This window comes from Macaca mulatta, chromosome X (assembly GCF_049350105.2).
Source record: "Macaca mulatta isolate MMU2019108-1 chromosome X, T2T-MMU8v2.0, whole genome shotgun sequence".
NCBI classification, from domain to species: Eukaryota; Metazoa; Chordata; class Mammalia; order Primates; family Cercopithecidae; genus Macaca; species Macaca mulatta.
Window position 1 is genome coordinate 158,405,078 of NC_133426.1, and position 18,295 is coordinate 158,423,372.

Sequence of the window (18,295 nt, forward strand, 5' to 3'; positions counted from 1 at the left end):
CAAGCATTTCCTGAGCCTTCTACTATATACTAAGCACAGTGCTGGTATTCAAATGTGGAGAAATAAAGAGAAAGGTGGAAAGAAGGAAACTCAAAAGCCGAATATATGTCAGGGGTTTAATACATAATATCTGCTCTGTCTACCAGTATCCCTCTTTTCTCAAGAGCAGAAATTTTCCAAGGAAGGTATTTTATTTCCAGAGAACAATCAAGATGATTTTTTTTAATTTTCAAAATAAAGAAAATCATAAATTATCAACCCATATTTGGAAAGCATATAATTGTGTTGAGAACTGTTATTCTACCTTACACTTTCCTCTGATCTGATTGGCAGCTCAAGGGATAAACATGAGCATGGCAGTCAGTATTTATCCTGTCAGGTACAGGGACTTTGGAACTTCAGGAGCATTGGATTTCCCTCCCCGCCAATACCTGCTTTGCTGCTATTTGCATCCAAAACGCACATCACAACATTTTCTTCATGTAAACAATAAAAACCATTTCAGAATACCTTGTACACAGACACAATTGACTTCATTTCTGATAAATTTGGCTAGAATCCTGGAATATCACACCCAGAAGGGGCCTTAAAGGTTACATGGTTCAAGATCCTCATTACACAGGTGACTATTTGAGACCTAGAGATGTGGAGGGCCTATTTCAAGTAAGAACAGTGTTGGGATTATATGTATCTCCTACATACATAATATGGTTTGGTTGTGTCCCCACCTCAATCTCATCTTGAATTGCAGCTCCCATAATTCCCACGTGTTGTGAAAGGGACCCAGTGGGACACAATTGAATCATACTGTTCTCATGGTAGTGAATAATTCTCATGAGATCTGATGGTTTTATAGGGGGTTTCGCCTTTCGCTTGGCTCTCATTCTCTCTTGCCTGCCATGTAAGATGTGCCTTTTGCCTTCCACCATGATTGTGAGGCCTTCCCAGCCACATGGAACTGTGAGTCCATTAAGCCTCCTTTTCTTTCTTTTCTTTATGAATTATCCAGACTCAGGTATGCCTTTATCAGCAGTGTGAAAACAGACTAATACAATATAAATCACAATTAAAGATTGCAACCATCTTTCATGTGCAATAGCTCATTTAATCTTTGTAGTCTTCCTAGGAAAGTTTTCTTATTATGCTGTGTTACATAGAAAAGTTGAATAGGAAAAACATGAGAAATGGAAAGGTAGCAGAGAAAAAAAAAAAAAGCAGGGATATCAAGAGACTGTGGTGCTGTGGAAACCAGAAAGACACATTTTCAAGAATAAAGTAGTTTTCAACAGTGTCAAATGCTGACAGGTCAAGTAAGATAACTGAAAATTGCCTTTAGGTTTTAGTAACAAGGGCAGTGGTGACTCAGCAAGAACAGCTTCACTGAGAGCAGATAACAAAATTAGAATTCTTTGAGAAGAGAGGAGTAGAGATGAAGAACAAAAGGAGAGGCTGGGCCTTAGACAGAAGGGAGACCAGTTCTTCCTGTGACAGCAGAGAAGGGAAAGGTTGTGAATGCAGATTCCCAAGAACTCAGTCTGTTTGTCAAAAGAAGTCTAGGGAGTCCCCTTCTAAGAATTTCTGTTCGTCCCTGAGCTGAAATTTTGGAGAAAAAAAAAGGGGGGGGGGAATGTCTGTTTTGTTTCTGCTCTTTGCTCTCAGCTTGCCTGTGGGTCCCCTTCCCGGCACCAGCACCCCCTTAATCTCCTCAATTTAGGATCCAACTTTTCCCGTGATACAACTGGATTTGAGCCACTAATGATCCTGTGTCGCATCACAGGAGACCCTGCCACATGGAACTGAGGGCAAGGATCTGAGTGTGTGATAGGGGTGGGGAGTCTGGGGGATCACTGAGAGTTAGACCTGAGAGTTTGACCCTTGTATTTTCAGGTTTAGTCTCCTAGTTGTCCCTACTTGGTGTCTGATCAAATTCCTTTGAAGTTGCCAACTCTTCCAAGTTGTGTAACAGAGAACCAAAAGATGGGGTTGTGTTCCTGGAATGGGCTGGTGTGAGGGCAACAGCACAATCAGTGGGGAGGGTCAGGATGTGGTAAAGATTAAGGATAGCTGTTGGGTACTCTATTGACTTGGCTCTGATCAAAATCTGGTTTTACTAATGGGGAAACTAAGTCTCAGCTCAGGGGAGGGACTTGCCCAACATCACCTAGCAATTATGATGGGATTGAACCCTGGCTGAAATCCAGGTGTCCATTTTTCTCAGTGCTTTTCCCATTATATCAAATTGTTGGAGCTGAGGCAGAAGGAAAACAGAACAGGTCTAGGTTTCCCTTGCCATTTCAACAGCATGGATGAAACTGGAAGACATCATGCTAAGTGAAATTAGCCAGGCACAGAAAGACAAATACTGCATGATCTTACTTATATGTAGAATCTAAAAACAACAACAACAAAAATCTAATGACTCCCCTTAGAGTTGAATACATAGAGTTGACTACAGTAGCCTTTTCACTATGTGTATGTTTATCAAAATATCATGTTGTACACCTTACATATATACAACTAAAAACAAAGAAAAGGAAAGGCAGGAGGCCCCAGAAGGCACCTTTCCTGCCAACAAGGGGCAGGGACTTTGGGCCTCATTTCAACAGGTGGTCACATGATGAATGTTCTTAGGCTAAGGGAGTTTGTGTATTGAAAAGCTGTTGAACCCTACATGGAAACTGAACAACCTGCTCCTGAATGACTACTGGGTACATAACGAAATGAAGGCAGAAATAAAGATGTTCTTTGAAACCAATGAGAACAAAGATACAACATACCAGAATCTCTGGAACGCATTTAAAGCAGTGTGTAGAGGAAAATTTATAGCACTAAATGCCCACAAAAGAAAGCAGGAAAGATCTAAAATTGATACCCTAACATCAAAATTAAAAGAACTAGAAAAGCAAGAGCAAACACATTCAAAAGCTAGCAGAAGGCAAAAAATAACTAAGATCAGAGCAGAACTGAAGGAGAGAGAGACACAAAAAACCCTCCAAGAAATCAATGAATCCAGGAGCTGGTTTTTTTAAAAGATCAACAAAATTGATAGACTGCTAGCAAGACTAATAAAGAAAAAAAGAGAGAAGAATCAAATAGATGCAATAAAAAATGATAAAGGGGATATCACCACCAACCACACAGAAATACAAACTACTATCAGAGAATACTATAAACACCTCTACACAAATAAACTAGAAAACCTAGAAGAAACGGATAATTTCCTGGACACTTACACTTTCCCAAGACTAAACCAGGAATAAGTTGAATCCCTGAATAGACCAATAGCAGGCTCTGAAATTGAGGCAATAAGTAATAGTCTACCAACCAAAAAAAGTCCAGGACCAGATGGATTCACAGCTGAATTCTACCAGAGGTACAAGGAGGAGTTGGTACCATTCCTTCTGAAACTATTCCAATCAATAGAAAAAGACGGAATCTTCCCTAACTCATTTTACAAGGCCAACATCATCCTGATACCAAAGCCTGACAGAGATACAACAAAAAAAGAGAATTTTAGACCAATATCCCTGATGAACATCGATGCAAAAATCCTCAATAAAATACTGGCAAATCAAATCCAGCAGCACATCAAAAAGCTTATCCACCATGATCAAGTGGGCTTCATCCCTGAGATGCAAGGCTGGTTCAACATATGCAAATCAATAAACAAAATCCAGCATATAAACAGAACCAAAGACAAAAACCACATGATTATCTCAATAGATGCAGAAAAGGCCTTTGACAAAATTCAACAGCCCTTCATGCTAAAAACTCTCAATAAATTCGGTATTGATGGAACATATCTCAAAATCATAAGAGCTATTTATGACAAACCCACAGCCAATATCATACTGAATGGGCAAAAAGTGGAAGTATTCCCTTTGAAAACTGGCACAAGACAGGGATGCCCTCTCTCACCACTCCTATTCAACATAGTGTTGGAAGTTCTGGCTAGGGCAATCAGGCAAGAGAAAGAAATCAAGGGTATTCAGTTAGGAAAAGAAGAAGTCGAATTGTCCCTGTTTGCAGATGACATGATTGTGTATTTAGAAAACCCCATCATCTCAGCCCAAAATCTCCTTAAGCTGATAAGCAACTTCAGCAAAGTCTCAGGATACAAAATCAATGTGCAAAAATCACAAGCATTCTTATACACCAGTAACAGACAGAGAGCCAAATCATGAATGAACTCCCATTCATAATAGCTTCAAAGAGAATAAAATACCTAGGAATCCAACTTACAAGGGATGTAAAGGACCTCTTCAAGGAGAACTACAAACCACTGCTCAGTGAAATAAAAGAGGACACAAACAAATGGAAGAACATACCATGCTCATGGATAGGAAGAATCAATATTGTGAAAATGGCCATACTGCCCAAGGTAATTTATAGATTCAATGCCATCCCCATTAAGCTACCAATGACCTTCTTCACAGAATTGGAAAAAACTGTTTTAAAGTTCATATGGAACCAAAAAAGACTCCACATTGCCAAGACAATCCTAAGCCAAAAGAACAAAGCTGGAGGCATCACACTACCTGACTTCAAACTATACTACAAGGCTGCAGTAACCAAAACAGCATGGTACTGGTACCAAAACAGAGATAGAGACCAATGGAACAGAACAGAGTCCTCAGAAATAATACCACACATCTACAGCCATCTGATCTTTGACAAACCTGACAAAAACAAGAAATGGGGAAAGGATTCCCCATTTAATAAATGGTGCTGGGAAAATTGGCTTAGCCATAAGTAGAAAGCTGAAACTGGATCCTTTCCTTACTCCTTATATGAAAATTAATTCAAGATGGATTAAAGACTTAAATGTTAGACCTAAAACCATAAAAACCCTAGAAGAAAACCTAGGTAATATCATTCAGGACACAGGCATGGGCAAGGACTTCATGTCTAAAACACCAAAAGCAATGGCAACAAAAGCCAAAATTGACAAATGGGATCTAATTAAACTAAAGAGCTTCTGCACAGCAAAAGAAACTACCATCAGAGTCAACAGGCAACCTACAGAATGGGAGAAAAGTTTTGCAATCTACTCATCTGACAAAGGGCTAATATCCAGAACCTGTAAAGAACTCAATCAAATTTACAAGAAAAAAACAAACAACCCCATCAAAAAGTGGGCAAAGGATATGAACAGACACTTCTCAAAAGAAGACATTCATACAGCCAACAGACACATGAAAGACTGCTCATCATCACTTGCCATCAGAGAAATGCAAATCAAAACCACAATGAGATACCATCTCACACCAGTTAGAATGGCGATCATTAAAAAGTCAGGAAACAACAGATACTGGAGAGGGTGTGGAGAAATAGGAACACTTTTACTCTGTTGGTGGGATTGTAAACTAGTTCAACCATTGTGGAAAATAGTGTGGCGATTCCTCAAGGATCTAGAACTAGAAATACCATTAGACCCAGCCATCCCATTGCTGGGGATATACCCAAAGGATTATAAGTCATGCTGCTGTAAAGACACATGCACACATACGTTTATTGTGGCACTATTCACAATAGCAAAGACTTGGAATCAACCCAAATGTCCATCAGTGACAGACTGGATTAAGAAAATGTGGCACATATACACCATGGAATACTATGCAGCCATAAAAAAGGATGAGTTTGTGTCCTTTGTAGGGACATGGATGCAGCTGGAAACCATTATTCTCATCATACTATCGCAAGAACAGAAAACCAAATACCACATGTTCTCATTCATAGGTGGGAATTGAACAATGAGATCACTTGGACACAGGAAGGGGAACACCACACACCGGGTCCTATTGTGGGGAGGGGAGAGAGGAGGGATAGCATTAGGAGATATATCTAATGTAAATGACGAGTTAATGGGTGCAGCATACCAACATGGCACATGTATACATATGTAACAAACCTGCCAGTGGTGCACATGTACCCTAGAACTTAAAGTATAATTTTAAAAAAAAAGCTTTTGAAGCTGGAAAGGAGAGATCCCTGCCTCTGCTTCCAATTCTAGGGCACCTTTAACAGAATTCCTCCCAATTGCTTCCTTCCTCTTACTTTCCCCTTCCTGGTTCCATTTCCTGCTGGACCTCTTGCAAAGATTCGGGGCCTGGGTAGCCCTCTGAAGGGTGTCATAGCACAGATGCATCCTGGATAGGCCAGTGTGTTGTGCTTGAAGCTTTCAGATGGGTCTGGTGCTCAGTCGTGCCTTCCTCTCCTGCCTTCAGTACTCTAACACAAGGAACTTATAGATCATTAAATGAACCCCCAAATTTAAAAGCCCATGGGAGCAAACAGCTGTTTCATTAGGGAAAAGCTATTTAAAGTGGCTTAAAATAGAGCACATTTATTAGTACTACTTTACAAGGTTGCACTTTGCATTTGTTTGTTTCTATTAGTCTCCATGCATCATGATGTGGCTAGCCTCCTCTCCAACACTGCCATGAAGAAATCCTCCTGCATGTAGCTCTGGTCCAGATTCACATTCATTTATTCAATAAATATTTACTGAATGCCTACTATGTGCTAGCCACTCTTCCCGCAGCCTCTAGACTGGCACCCTCAACGAACTGCTGGGGAGAACTCTCTCATGCTCTGAATACCATAAATACTCAAGTCCAAGAATACCAGTCCCAGCCGGTGGCAGGGTTTCAAACTCTCGGAGAACTCAGCAACACATTTGCTTATGGGAACAGCTTGAGCTTTCCACTAAGACTAAGGGAATAGTTTCCAAAGGCAAAGTAGTTTCAGAAAGTTTTGAAAGAAACAGCAACACTTAAATATTGGTATCAGGCAATTTTACAAAACAGGCTGCCCACTGTCTGTCGCATGGTTGTTCTGGGGGTGTGATTGAACTGCCCAGGGACAGTGGGATTGCTGCAGCAGTAGGACATTCATCAGAGCTGGAACATTCATTGAGTGTCAGATGGTACAAGTCCATGCTTTTATTTTGGATGAGAAAAAATTGTATGTGATTTGACATGCTCTCCCAATACTTTTCCCATCCCTTAGGAGATGATGATTTCCTCAAGCAAATCTCATGAGATCATTTCCCAAATGTCTTCTAACTCTGTAAGAAATAAGTGTCATCATCCATTTCCCAACACATGGCTCAACCAATAAAAAACTTACTCTCAATTTGACTAATAATTATTGCTTAAGGGAACTGCTGACAAAGGGAAAATAGTAGGCCATGAAAAAGAGAAATCTTTCAGAATTACAATGAACATACATTTCTCTATTTCCTGGGAGTGGGTGAATTTAGCAGAAGAAGCAATACAGCTTTTTCATAATATTTCATATTGGGTAATGAGACCCTTGAGTCAATCAAAGCTATGTTTTCACACGAGTTTCACTTCGGATCATTGTAATACATTTCTTACTCTAGGGGTACCTTTCTTCCATCTTAATTATAGTGGTTGTTAAGAAGCGGAAAGTAATGGTGGCATGAGATTGGGGGTGAAAGTCAAAAACATAGTACTGTCTGTGTTAGGCAAAGAGTGACCAAAGAAAGTTCTGCAGACCAAGTACAATTCAGAAAGGGTTTAATAAACAGCAGCTAAACATTGCACCAAAGCATTTGGAAACAAAATTTCTATAGAGAGGCAAAGATCAGGCTTCCATTCTAAGTTCCTTAAGACAATCATTAACAGCCCCGCCCTCCCACCCCCCCCCCATATCCCCACATATCCACAAGACTACACTCTTCTAGTCATGAATTTACCTACAGACACACTCTTAGGAATAATGGGACTGGCATGCATTATCCCAGCAATGGCAAGGAAGCAGGGGATGGGGAAAAGATGGATGAAAAGGCAACCAGCAGCTAATGATACACCCCTTAGGAGCTTTGTTCAGCGGGTGGGCAAGGAGAATCTGCTTGTGGTGCCCTCGTAACTTTACCCTGGGCTTCTAGGATACTCTGGACTAGTGCAGGTATTCAGAGCCAAAGTGGCTGGGGCTATCATCATAAACAGTCTCATTCTCTTGGGCTGAGACTATTAAAAGTGATCTTCTTGGGTGACACGTTGTAACTTTCTAAAAACCTTTTTGGTGCCCAACCAAGTTCCACTAATGACCCAGAAGGCCCGCTGAGATCGTGCTGATTCTGAGGTCACGGTGGACCTGGCTTCTCAGCCCTTTATTTTGGCCTTTGGAAAGGGGCACATGATAGCTCTTTATTAACTTGTAAGGAGCCTAGGCAAATCATTCAAACTTCTGGGATTCAGTTTATCTACCTTATAAAAATTGCATATTTACACCTGTGTCTTTTACTCACGTTAAGATTAAGAACAAATGGCCTCTAAATAATATATTATAAAATTGTCAATAAAGTTAATGATCTAGTTGACTCAATATTGACTAGAGATATTTATTTGTATGAATTTCCAATTCACCCTTCATAGAATCGGCATCAACAGAGGACCAGAGGTTCCCGATATGGTGGGACAAAAATGCCTGGGCCAGGGTGTGGAATGTGGAGTGTACGGAAGGAAGAATTTGACTTTCATCTGCCAGTAGCCCTCTCTTTTGAGCTAGACTTCAATCCTCAACTACCATCCACTCCAAATCTCTTGCCCAATCCAGTATAGGCTAGTTGCCTTGGCAGGGAGATGACTTTTATATCTCTCCCATATTTAAAAAAAGTGTTTTCTTTTGTTTTTGTTTTTTTGTTGTTGTTGTTGTTGTTTTAAATCTAGATCACTTTGTTTCTATTTGTAACTTTTTTATTTAAATAAAAAATACTTGATCATTTTTTTCCTGGAAAGTTTACAGGTGGTAATGAGTCCAAATTAAGTAGTGCTCAGTTGGCTACAAGGGTGTCAAAGGCAGTGGGGGAAGATCTTCTGGAGGAGAGATGTACCAAGGAGGGGACTATTTTCCTAAGGGGCTGGACATGGCAGGGCACCAACCATCTTGGCGCCAGGCTGGCATAGCTAGTTCTATTTATTTTGGCCATACATGGTAGACGGTGGTTGGTACCAATTGTCCCCACTGATTTCCAAACTAAGAAATGGGTTGGGGGTATAGAATTGACTCCCAACTTTGCTATCAGTACTTATGCCTAGTAGGCCTTGCTGAAGGCAGGGGAGGTGGCACGCAGGATCACATGGCATGGCCCAACCTGGCTGCCTAGTAAGTTAGAATCATCTGATCTAGATGGCCAGTCAACAATTCTCCTTGTTCTGGGCCTCTCAAACAGCCAAGGCTTCCACTATAGAGAGTAGAATCTCTTGTTCTTTTTGCAGTGGGCAGAGTGCAATAAAATACATGCAGTGCCCTCAGCTAGGGGAGACTGGCAGACTAAAATGAGCAACTGGACAAATGGCAGTGTTTGGCTTTGATGGGGTTATACTGAGCAATATTGGAGGGACAAGTAATTTTTCTGTAGTTTCTTTTTCATAGAGATTCATAAATATGAATTGAGAGTCACAGCTTGGTAGAGGGGTAAAAAGAAGAATCCTGAAATACATGAAGGGGAGCCCCGGGGTTTGGGTGCCTGGATGCTTCACAGGGTATACAGTGCTCTGGTTGCTGCACTGCCACCACTATCTACTGTTTGCGGATCATGCCCTTGATAGCTGACTCTCGGTTGACATACGTGGCCCAGTAGACCAGATTGAATATGGCAAAGAGCACAGGAAAGATGATGCGGGAAATTTTGTCAACCTTGCTGACACTGTTGTAGGTCTTGGTCTCAGTTGGGCTGTCCTGCACGTAGGTGGCCTTGGGTGAAGCAATGATTGTTGGGGTTGAGGAGGCACTGGGAGCAGCGCCCTTGGAGATGGTGGAAAATTCAGTGTCCTTGGCCAGGTTGATGGGATAGGTGGTTCCCACGATGTTGAAGGTGGTGCTGGTTTTCTTTGCTGGGGCTGCTGGTGTTTTCTTCTAGAGGCCGGGAAAAAGAGGGGGAGAAAGGGAGAAAAAAACAAAGCTAATTAATTCATTACACAGAGAACCTTCAGAGGCTACAGGGAGGAGGAGCCATGAGGGAAGTTAAGAAACAGGGGCCATGTAGCCAATAGCACTAGTAGCCAGGTTTGTGTCAAGGAATAACTGAAGATGTGTATGAAAACAGGAAATGTGGATCACCCTGGCTTACTAGCTATGTCGCTTTGGCTAAGTCACTTTTCCTCTTCATGTCTCAGTTTCTTCATCTGTAAAATGAGGATCAAAATAATTTTCAGGATTGTTTAGAGGATCAGATGAGAGAATGGAGCTAGAAATTGCCAATAAACTGTGGAACGTTTGTTACATGTAGAATCTTATATATCATGTAATTTGATCCTCAGAGCAACTCCTATGAGGTAGGTGGATGAGATTACTCTCATTTGACAGATGAGAAAACAGCCTCAGACAAAATGGCAGAGCCTAACTTGCAATCTGGTGAGAGATTTTTATCCAGGGCTGCACTGTGCTGCTTTCTATAGGCTCCAGACACTTTTTGGTTACCCGAGGATTAACTCCAAAAGGCCGTGACCATCAAGTGACACATCTTCTGTGAGGAAGAGAGCTTGGTGAGTCTGAAAAGTCATTTTGTCATAAAGACAATATATACCATGGCATGTTGACATGCACCATTACAACAACATTACAATCCTTCATACAGTGTAACTGTTCAGCAAGCTCAGGAGCAGGCCAAGGCTTTCCACCTAGCTATGTAAAAGACTCTCTGACATAACAAAGGCAGAGATAGATGGGGAGCTGCTATGTCACTGCCCTTTGTGCTTATTTTTTAAGAGTGAAAGAAACTCACCCAGTGGGAAGAAAGCACACCCACATGCCAATTTGCTCTCATATACAGTATGAACTTGTGTATACAGAGAGCCTCACTGGGCCTCCCCTGGTGCAGAAGAGAGAAGAGGAGACAACGCTTAGGCCTGGTTACGAATTGAGAAGCTGAAGAACAGGAGGGGCCAGGGGAGGAGGCCAGCCCCAACCCCATGCCAAATGCGGTGGCCTAGCTCATGGTCTATAGATGGTTTGCTGCCTCATTCCTCACTCTGGCCTTTTCTTCTTTCCATCCCAGTTTGCTCTAGGGAAAAGTGGGTATAGATGAGCTTCAGAAATGCCCTAATTTCACACACCTCATGAGTCCATCCTTGATGTTACTTTGCTTCCCAGAACCCAGGCTTCACTTCTTTATTCCTTCACTTCCTACTTGCTTTCTTTGTGTGTTCCTCTATTTCCATCCTCTCTTGCTGACCCCTTGTCTCCTAATCTCTTCATATACCCTTTCTTCTTAACTTCAGAGTCCCCATCATTCTTATTTTTTCTCCTTTATACCTAACTGCCATTTACTATTGTGATCCTAATAACTTTTCCCCAATATTTACTGAATGCTTACTGGGCCAAGGACTATGCTAGGTACTTAGAGATAAATGGAAAGGGTAAAACATGAGTCCCTGTCTTCCAGGAGCTCACACTCGGGTGTGGGAGAAAGCCTTTTAAGCACATCATTGCCATTGAATGTGATCAGACTTCTCAAAGATCTGCACCAAGTGCTATGGGAATTCGGTCAAAGGAGGGACAAAGTACCTGCTGGCATTGGAAAAGGTGGCTCAGAGAAGGCAATGAAGTTTATGGTCTGGGTCACAAAAGATGAGCAGGAGCTCATCAGATGAGCATGTGGCAAAGGCCAGTACATAAGCCAAGGCCTTTTTATTTATTTATTTTAGAGACATGGGTCTTGCTCTGTCACCTGGGCTGGTGAGCCTTGGTGTGAACATAGTTCACTACAGTCTTGAACTCCTGGGCTCAAGTGATTCTCCTGCCTCAGGCTCCTGAGTAGGTGGGACTACAGGCGTGTGCCACCATGCCCAGTTAATTTTTTTCTTTTTTACTTTAGAGATGACATCTCACTATGTTGCCCAGGCTGGTCTTGTAATCCTGGCTTCAGGTGATCCTCCCACCTTGGCTTCCAAAAGCACTGGGATTACATGTGCAAGTCACTACACCTGGCCAAGGGCACTGTTTTTTGAGTTGACAAGAAGTTTACCGTAGCTGGGCCACAGTGTGCATGGCAAAGAGTTGCAGAAACTGAGGCTGTGTAAAACAGGCAGCAGCAAGTCCTTGAAAGGCCTTATATGCTATGCTCTCTTGCTCTGTCTGCTTATTTTGGCCTCAGTGTTTTCAGTCATGGAGGGGAAATGCGACAGATGAGAGGATGTTGGTTTACGTAAATTGAACAGTCTGACTAATAGGATATTTGAAAGCAATATTATTTCTCCTTGGGGATTGCAATCACATTGTTACAAGTGGAAGGGGGACAGAACTCTAAGGTTTCTAAAAACCTTGTAAATTATTTAAATACTACATGGGACTCATTTATAATTAGCAAATTCATTGTGTGAATAGAGTCCTGCTGCTAAATGTCTTTGCTATTAAATAAAAGGGTGCTTTACTTGTTTGCCAACTTGCTCATTAATTTGCTTAGTAAACTCTTTTCTCATGGGTAGACCAAAAATTATAGAAAAGAAAGAAAAGACAAAAGAAAGGAAAGAAAATATTGCCCTGACTTTTCTAGAAGCTTTTACATATGTCATTCCACTTAACCGTCTTATAAACTGGCTATGACCAAGTCTCTGAAACAATGATTCTGAACAATGAATACTTTTTTTTAGCTCCATAAGCACTTTATGTTCTATAGATGGGGAGAAGTAGCAATCAAGTTAATCACAGATTTTTTAAGTAGTAAGGGAAAATTACCTTTTAATTTCTTCCACCATTTTCAACATGACACATTTTAATCAGCCACTACAATTTTTTACCTAAATCATTAAAGAAGGAAATCAAGGCAAAATTTGAGTTTCAAGAAAATAGGAAAACAAGCCATAGATTAATGGTAATATTTACCCATTTCTACACCTAGTTTTCCAGTAATTCTCCTTGATATATACAGACTGAGATGACTTAACTTTGACCGAATTGTCATTTTATTCCTATCCCTTAGCCAAGTATCTGGCTCTTAGGCAAATGATGGATGTTTACTGAATGAAAAAATACCCACTATTGAAGATTATCAGTATGACTTCTTGTTTGTTTCCCCTGAGTCTTGACCTTTGATGCATAGACAGCATGTCTCCAAAGTTCAGCCTAGGGCAATTTCCTAACCAAAAAGTGGAAATTGACTTCTCCAAATTTCGCAAGGAGTTTGAATCCAGAACAAGAACGCCTTTACTTCTAAAAATCTAGTGGGTTTGTGATGAGGCAATGAAAACTTTTATAGAGAAATGCATGTCCCACTCAAGTCTTCCTCCGATGATACTTCTGTCAATTGTCTCTAAAGGTGAAACTCAACTAGAACCTCAGAGTATATACTTACATGGTCCAGTGCCTCTGTGTCAACCCCCTTGCAGGTGCTCAGCTTTTCTGAGCCCGTGGGGCAGAAGTGGAGCAAAGCAATGGAATATATGCTATGTGGGATTCACAGATGAATAAAACCAGCAACAAAAACCCAAACAACTCAATTTAAAATGGGGCAATTTAAAAATGGGCAAAGAACTTGAGTAGACATATCTCCAAAAAAGATTTACAAATGGCCAAAAATCACATGAAAATATGCTAAACATCACTAATCAGAAATGCAAATCAAAGCAATGAGACCCCACCTCACATTATGATGGGTACTACCAAAAAAAAACCCCAGAAAATATCAAGTGTTGGCAAGGATATGGAGAAATTGAAACCCTTGTGCACTATTGGGAATGTAAAATGGTGCAACCACTATGGAAAATGTTGTGATGGTTCCTCAAAAACTTACAAACAGAATCACTATATGATTCAGCTGTTCCACTTCTGAGTATATATCCCCAAATTATAAGCAGGGTCTCAAAGAGATATTTGCATACCCATGTTCATAGCTTCATTACTCCCAATAGACAAATGGTGGAAGCAATCCAAGTGTCCATTGAGAGAACAATAAACAAAATGTGATATACACACACAATGAATTCATTCCATTCACAATTATTCAACCTCACAAAGGAAGGAAATTCTGATACATACTACAACAGACATGAATCTTGAGGTTGCTGAATGAAATAAGCCAGTCACAAAAGGATAATTGTTATGTGATTTCACTTCTATGACATATCTAGAGTAGCAAATTCATAGAGACAGAAAGCATAATGGTGGGTGCCAGGGGCTAGGGCAGAAAGGAATGGGGAGTTATTGTTTAATGAATACAGATTTCCAGTTTTGCAAGATGAAAAGGGTTCAGGAGACTACATAGCAATGTGAATGTATTTAATGGGACTGAACTACACAATTCAAATTGGTTAAGGTTATATATATTTACCATTATGTGTATACACACACACACACACACACACACACACACACACACACATATGATAAATCAGAGACCCTACCCTCAGGAAATCTAGTTTAATGAGGAAGGTTAATTAAAATAAGAGAGAATTAAAACATAAGGGAGAAGGCACAAATTAGAAACATTCAGAGGGGCATAAATAACGAATCAAGGGAGTTCAAGAGAAGAAAGAATTTGGAAAGGTCAAGTAAGTCAATGGAAAGGAGAGAAAATGCAGATGAAAGAAAAATAATCACTTGTACCACCTTCCTGAAAAGGCGGGGGGAGGGGGTTATCTAGAGCATAAGTGTGGAATTTCCCAGGTCTAGATCACAGCTGAGAAGGAAAGAGTGGATGAGATTAGATACCATCTATATTTTGGTGGAGAGAAAGGAGCCCAGTAGGTTGAGGGAAATCTCATACAATGGCTTCTACATTCCCCATGAGGAAGGTAAAATAAATAGTAAAGATTTAAACTAGAATATATGTATGTATGTATGTATGTGTGTGTGTGTGTGTGTGTGTGTGTGTGTATTTTTTTTTTTTTTTTTTTGAGATGGAATTTCGCTCTTGTTGACCAGGCTGGAGTGCAATGGCGTGATCTTGGCTCACTGCAATCTCTGCCTCCCGGGTTCAAGCAATTCTCTTTCCTCAGCCTCCTGAGTAGCTGGGATTACAGGCATGTGCCACCACCCCCAGCCCAATCCCTGGCTAATTTTGTATTTTTAGTAGAGAAGGGGGTTTCTCCATTTGGTCAGGCTGGTCTTGAACTCCTGACCTCAGGTGTTTTTTTCTGAATCTGTACTCAATTCTTGGCTTGCCAAAGTGCTGGGATTACAGGCATGAGCCACCGCGCCTGGCTGATTTAAACCAGATTTTGTAGGATAAAGAAGACAGAACTAATTAGGGACAGAGAGTAACTGCAGGCATAGGTTGAAGGAACAGCAGAATTCAAAAATACACTCATTAATGTCACCAACCCATCAATAGCAATGGATTTTTTTTTTTTCAGAGAGAAATAGAGGACTTGGATTGAAGTGACTAGGGAGGTCAAGAGTGCTGGTGAGTGACTGCAGTGATACACTACGGTACCTATGCTGAATAGAGAAGCAAGGAAAACATAGGAAATCATCCATTTATTTAATATTTTCTGTGTCTACAATGTGACAGGTTCTGTGCTAGGTGGTTGGGGTGCAGGAATAAGTGGTAAAACACAGCTCCTGCCCTAAAGGAGTTCACATTCCAGTGAGGGGGAGGGAGGACATGTAATAAACATAGAAGCAAACAAATACATAAAGCAATGTAATGTCAGGAGGTGAGAATTATCATGGAAGCACATAAAGCAGGGCAGTGAAGAAAAAGATGATGAATGCTAGTGAGAGAAGGTCTGCCTGAGAAGGTAAGTAGAGACCTGAACAAAATAAGAAAGCAAGTTGTGAAAAGATCTCAACAATAAACATTTCATAAAGAATGGTAATGACAAAGTACCTGGGCTTGGAATGAAAGTGATTCATCAAGAATCATCAAGGAGGCTGGGCACGGTGGCTCATGCCTGTAATCCAGGCACTTTGGGAGGCTGGGGCGGGCAGATCATGAGGTCAGATCGAGACCATCCTGGCTAACACGGTGAAACCCCATCTCTACTAAAAATACAAAAAAATTAGACGAGCACGGTGGTACATGCCTATAGTCCCAGCTGCTCAGGAGGCTGAGGCAGGAGAATCGCTTGAACCCAGGAGATGGAGGTTGCAGCGAGCAGAGGTTGTGCCACTGTACTCCAGCCAGGGTGACAGAGCGAGTCTCCATCTCATAAATAAATAAATAATAAACAAACAAACACATAAATAAATAAATAAAAAGAATCATCAAGGAGGCCACTATGGGATGAGTGAGTGGAGTGAATGAAAATTCAAAAAAGATGCTAAAAGGTACCATCATAGATCTAAGGACAAGATCCTGGAAGGTTTTGAGCACCATGGTAAGAATAATGGAATTTGATCTAAATGTAGTGGGAAGCCATTAAAATATTTGGAGCAGAATTTTTATAATTTACTATTTTAATTGATCTCCCCTACTGTTGGGCAGAGAACAGATTTGTAGCCATGAAAGTAGAGGACTAAAATTAGGATGTTAGTCCTAATGAGGCTAGTGAGAGGTGTGGTGTGTTGAATGTTAGATATGGAGAAAAGTAGACAGATTCAAGTTATATTGTGAATGTAGAGGAGTCAGGACTTGCTGATGAGTTAGGTTTGGATTTTCTGAGAGCAGAGTGGGGGGCAGGTGAGAAAAACAAAAGAATTAAGAATGGATTCCAGGTTTTTGACCTGAGCGTCTGGAAGAATAGTGACATTATTGGCTGTGCTGGGAAGACTTGAAGAAGAGCAGGTTTAGGGGGAAGAGGAGGAGTTGTGTTTGGATATAAGAATTACATTTTTATCAGACATCCCAATAGGAATATAATCCTAATAGAGACGTACACAGTTACATATATCAGTCTGCAGCTCAGGGGAAAGGTCTGGGCTAGAGATACATATTTGGGAGTTGTTCGCCTCTAGATGGCCATTGATTCAATGTCTTGGGATTGAATGAGGTCGCTTGAGAAGTGAGTACAGAATCAGAAAATAAAAAAGAGATCTGACTGCTGACTGGTCTGCAGATCTGACTGATCTGCCCTGAAATGGTCTAACGTTTAGTGCTGGAAAGAAGACAACGATAGTGCAAAGAAAATACCAAGGATGAACAAGAAAAACAGGAAATCCTGATGTATGAGAATCCAAGTGAGGAGTTGACACTTCAATGAAGACATCTTTAATGTAAAAGAGTGAGAGAGTAATGGTCTGAAAGCAGTACTGGGGATTAAGATGATGTAAACTACACTTCTGGAAAATGGGAATCAGATTAACAGCTTCTACCAAGCAGGAAAGCAGTTGGAAGGAAGTCTCAACTGAGAATCACATGTCAGTTAAAACAGGAGGTGGATGGGTCATTCAGTGAAGAAGCTGCTGGTGCAGAATGTTCTGTCTTCCCATGAACAGGAGTTCCTGAGGGAAGTGAGGGACAGTTTATGAGGAGTAGGAGAATAAGTCAAGAAAAAAAAAACACACAGAAGAGGATAAGGATAAGTGAGGGGAGGATAAATAACCATAGAGAAAACTACAATTTGGGTATTGACCAAGGATGACATGGAGGCGAGCCTTGTGGAACATATGGCCTCGTGTGTCCACAACTTTCATTACAAAACTCTTCTGATGTCAAGTAACAGTTCCAAAAATACTAACACAATTAGCTGACTTACTGTCAGTTTTTCTGAAAAAACAAAACAAGAAAAAAACAACAAAAAACGAAAACAAAAACAAAACACTAGAACAAATATACAGGCAGTTAGATTAGTTCATTTCTGAAACCTTTGCCTAGTCCTGGAAACAGTAGCAGTGCCTGGTAAATGGGACAATCCAGACCTCATTTAATAGGCTCAATTCTAGTTTATGATGTCAGAGGAGTCATCCAACTGAAAAACAAAGAGAGAACTTGGGGCAGTTGCAAATAAAGTGAACTGGTTGTAGAAATCCTATATATGAAATGAATACAGTAATGAGAGAATACAGTAATATTGGTAAGTTGAGCAAGATGAAGAAAAATAGAGTGATAAAGCCAGATGAAGTGAACATCAAAGGACGAAACGTTTTGCATGAAGTAAAGGAGTAAACAGTGGCCTGGAAGCAGCAGGAGGGAATGAAGGAGTGGCTTCCACTTGCAAGGGCAGTAGATTTTTTAGGAAACAGTCAAGTGTTCAGTAAGGTAAACAGAACAAAATAGAGAGGAAGCATTTTGGATTTATCTCTCCTGTGACACTCAGCATTTGGTCCTATATCAGTGCTCTGTCTGTATATGTGTGTATATATATATGGATATATGCCTTACTTTTCTTAGACCATTAGCTCCTGAGTGCTGGGACCATGTGGTTTAGTTTTGCATGCCACAGGT

General features: G+C 40.8%; 1 protein-coding gene across 1 annotated transcript in view; it reads right to left on the minus strand.

The window, feature by feature from the left end:
- Positions 1-7,529: 7,529 nt before the first annotated feature.
- The window catches only part of GABRA3 (gamma-aminobutyric acid type A receptor subunit alpha3), a 285,447-nt gene continuing 274,681 nt past the window's right edge, over positions 7,530-18,295 (minus strand). Inside the window, exon 10 of the mRNA XM_028841928.2 lies at positions 7,530-9,888. Within this exon, the coding sequence (XP_028697761.1) occupies positions 9,553-9,888 (336 nt within the window). The 3' untranslated portion in view covers positions 7,530-9,552. The remainder of the gene's footprint in view (positions 9,889-18,295) is intronic.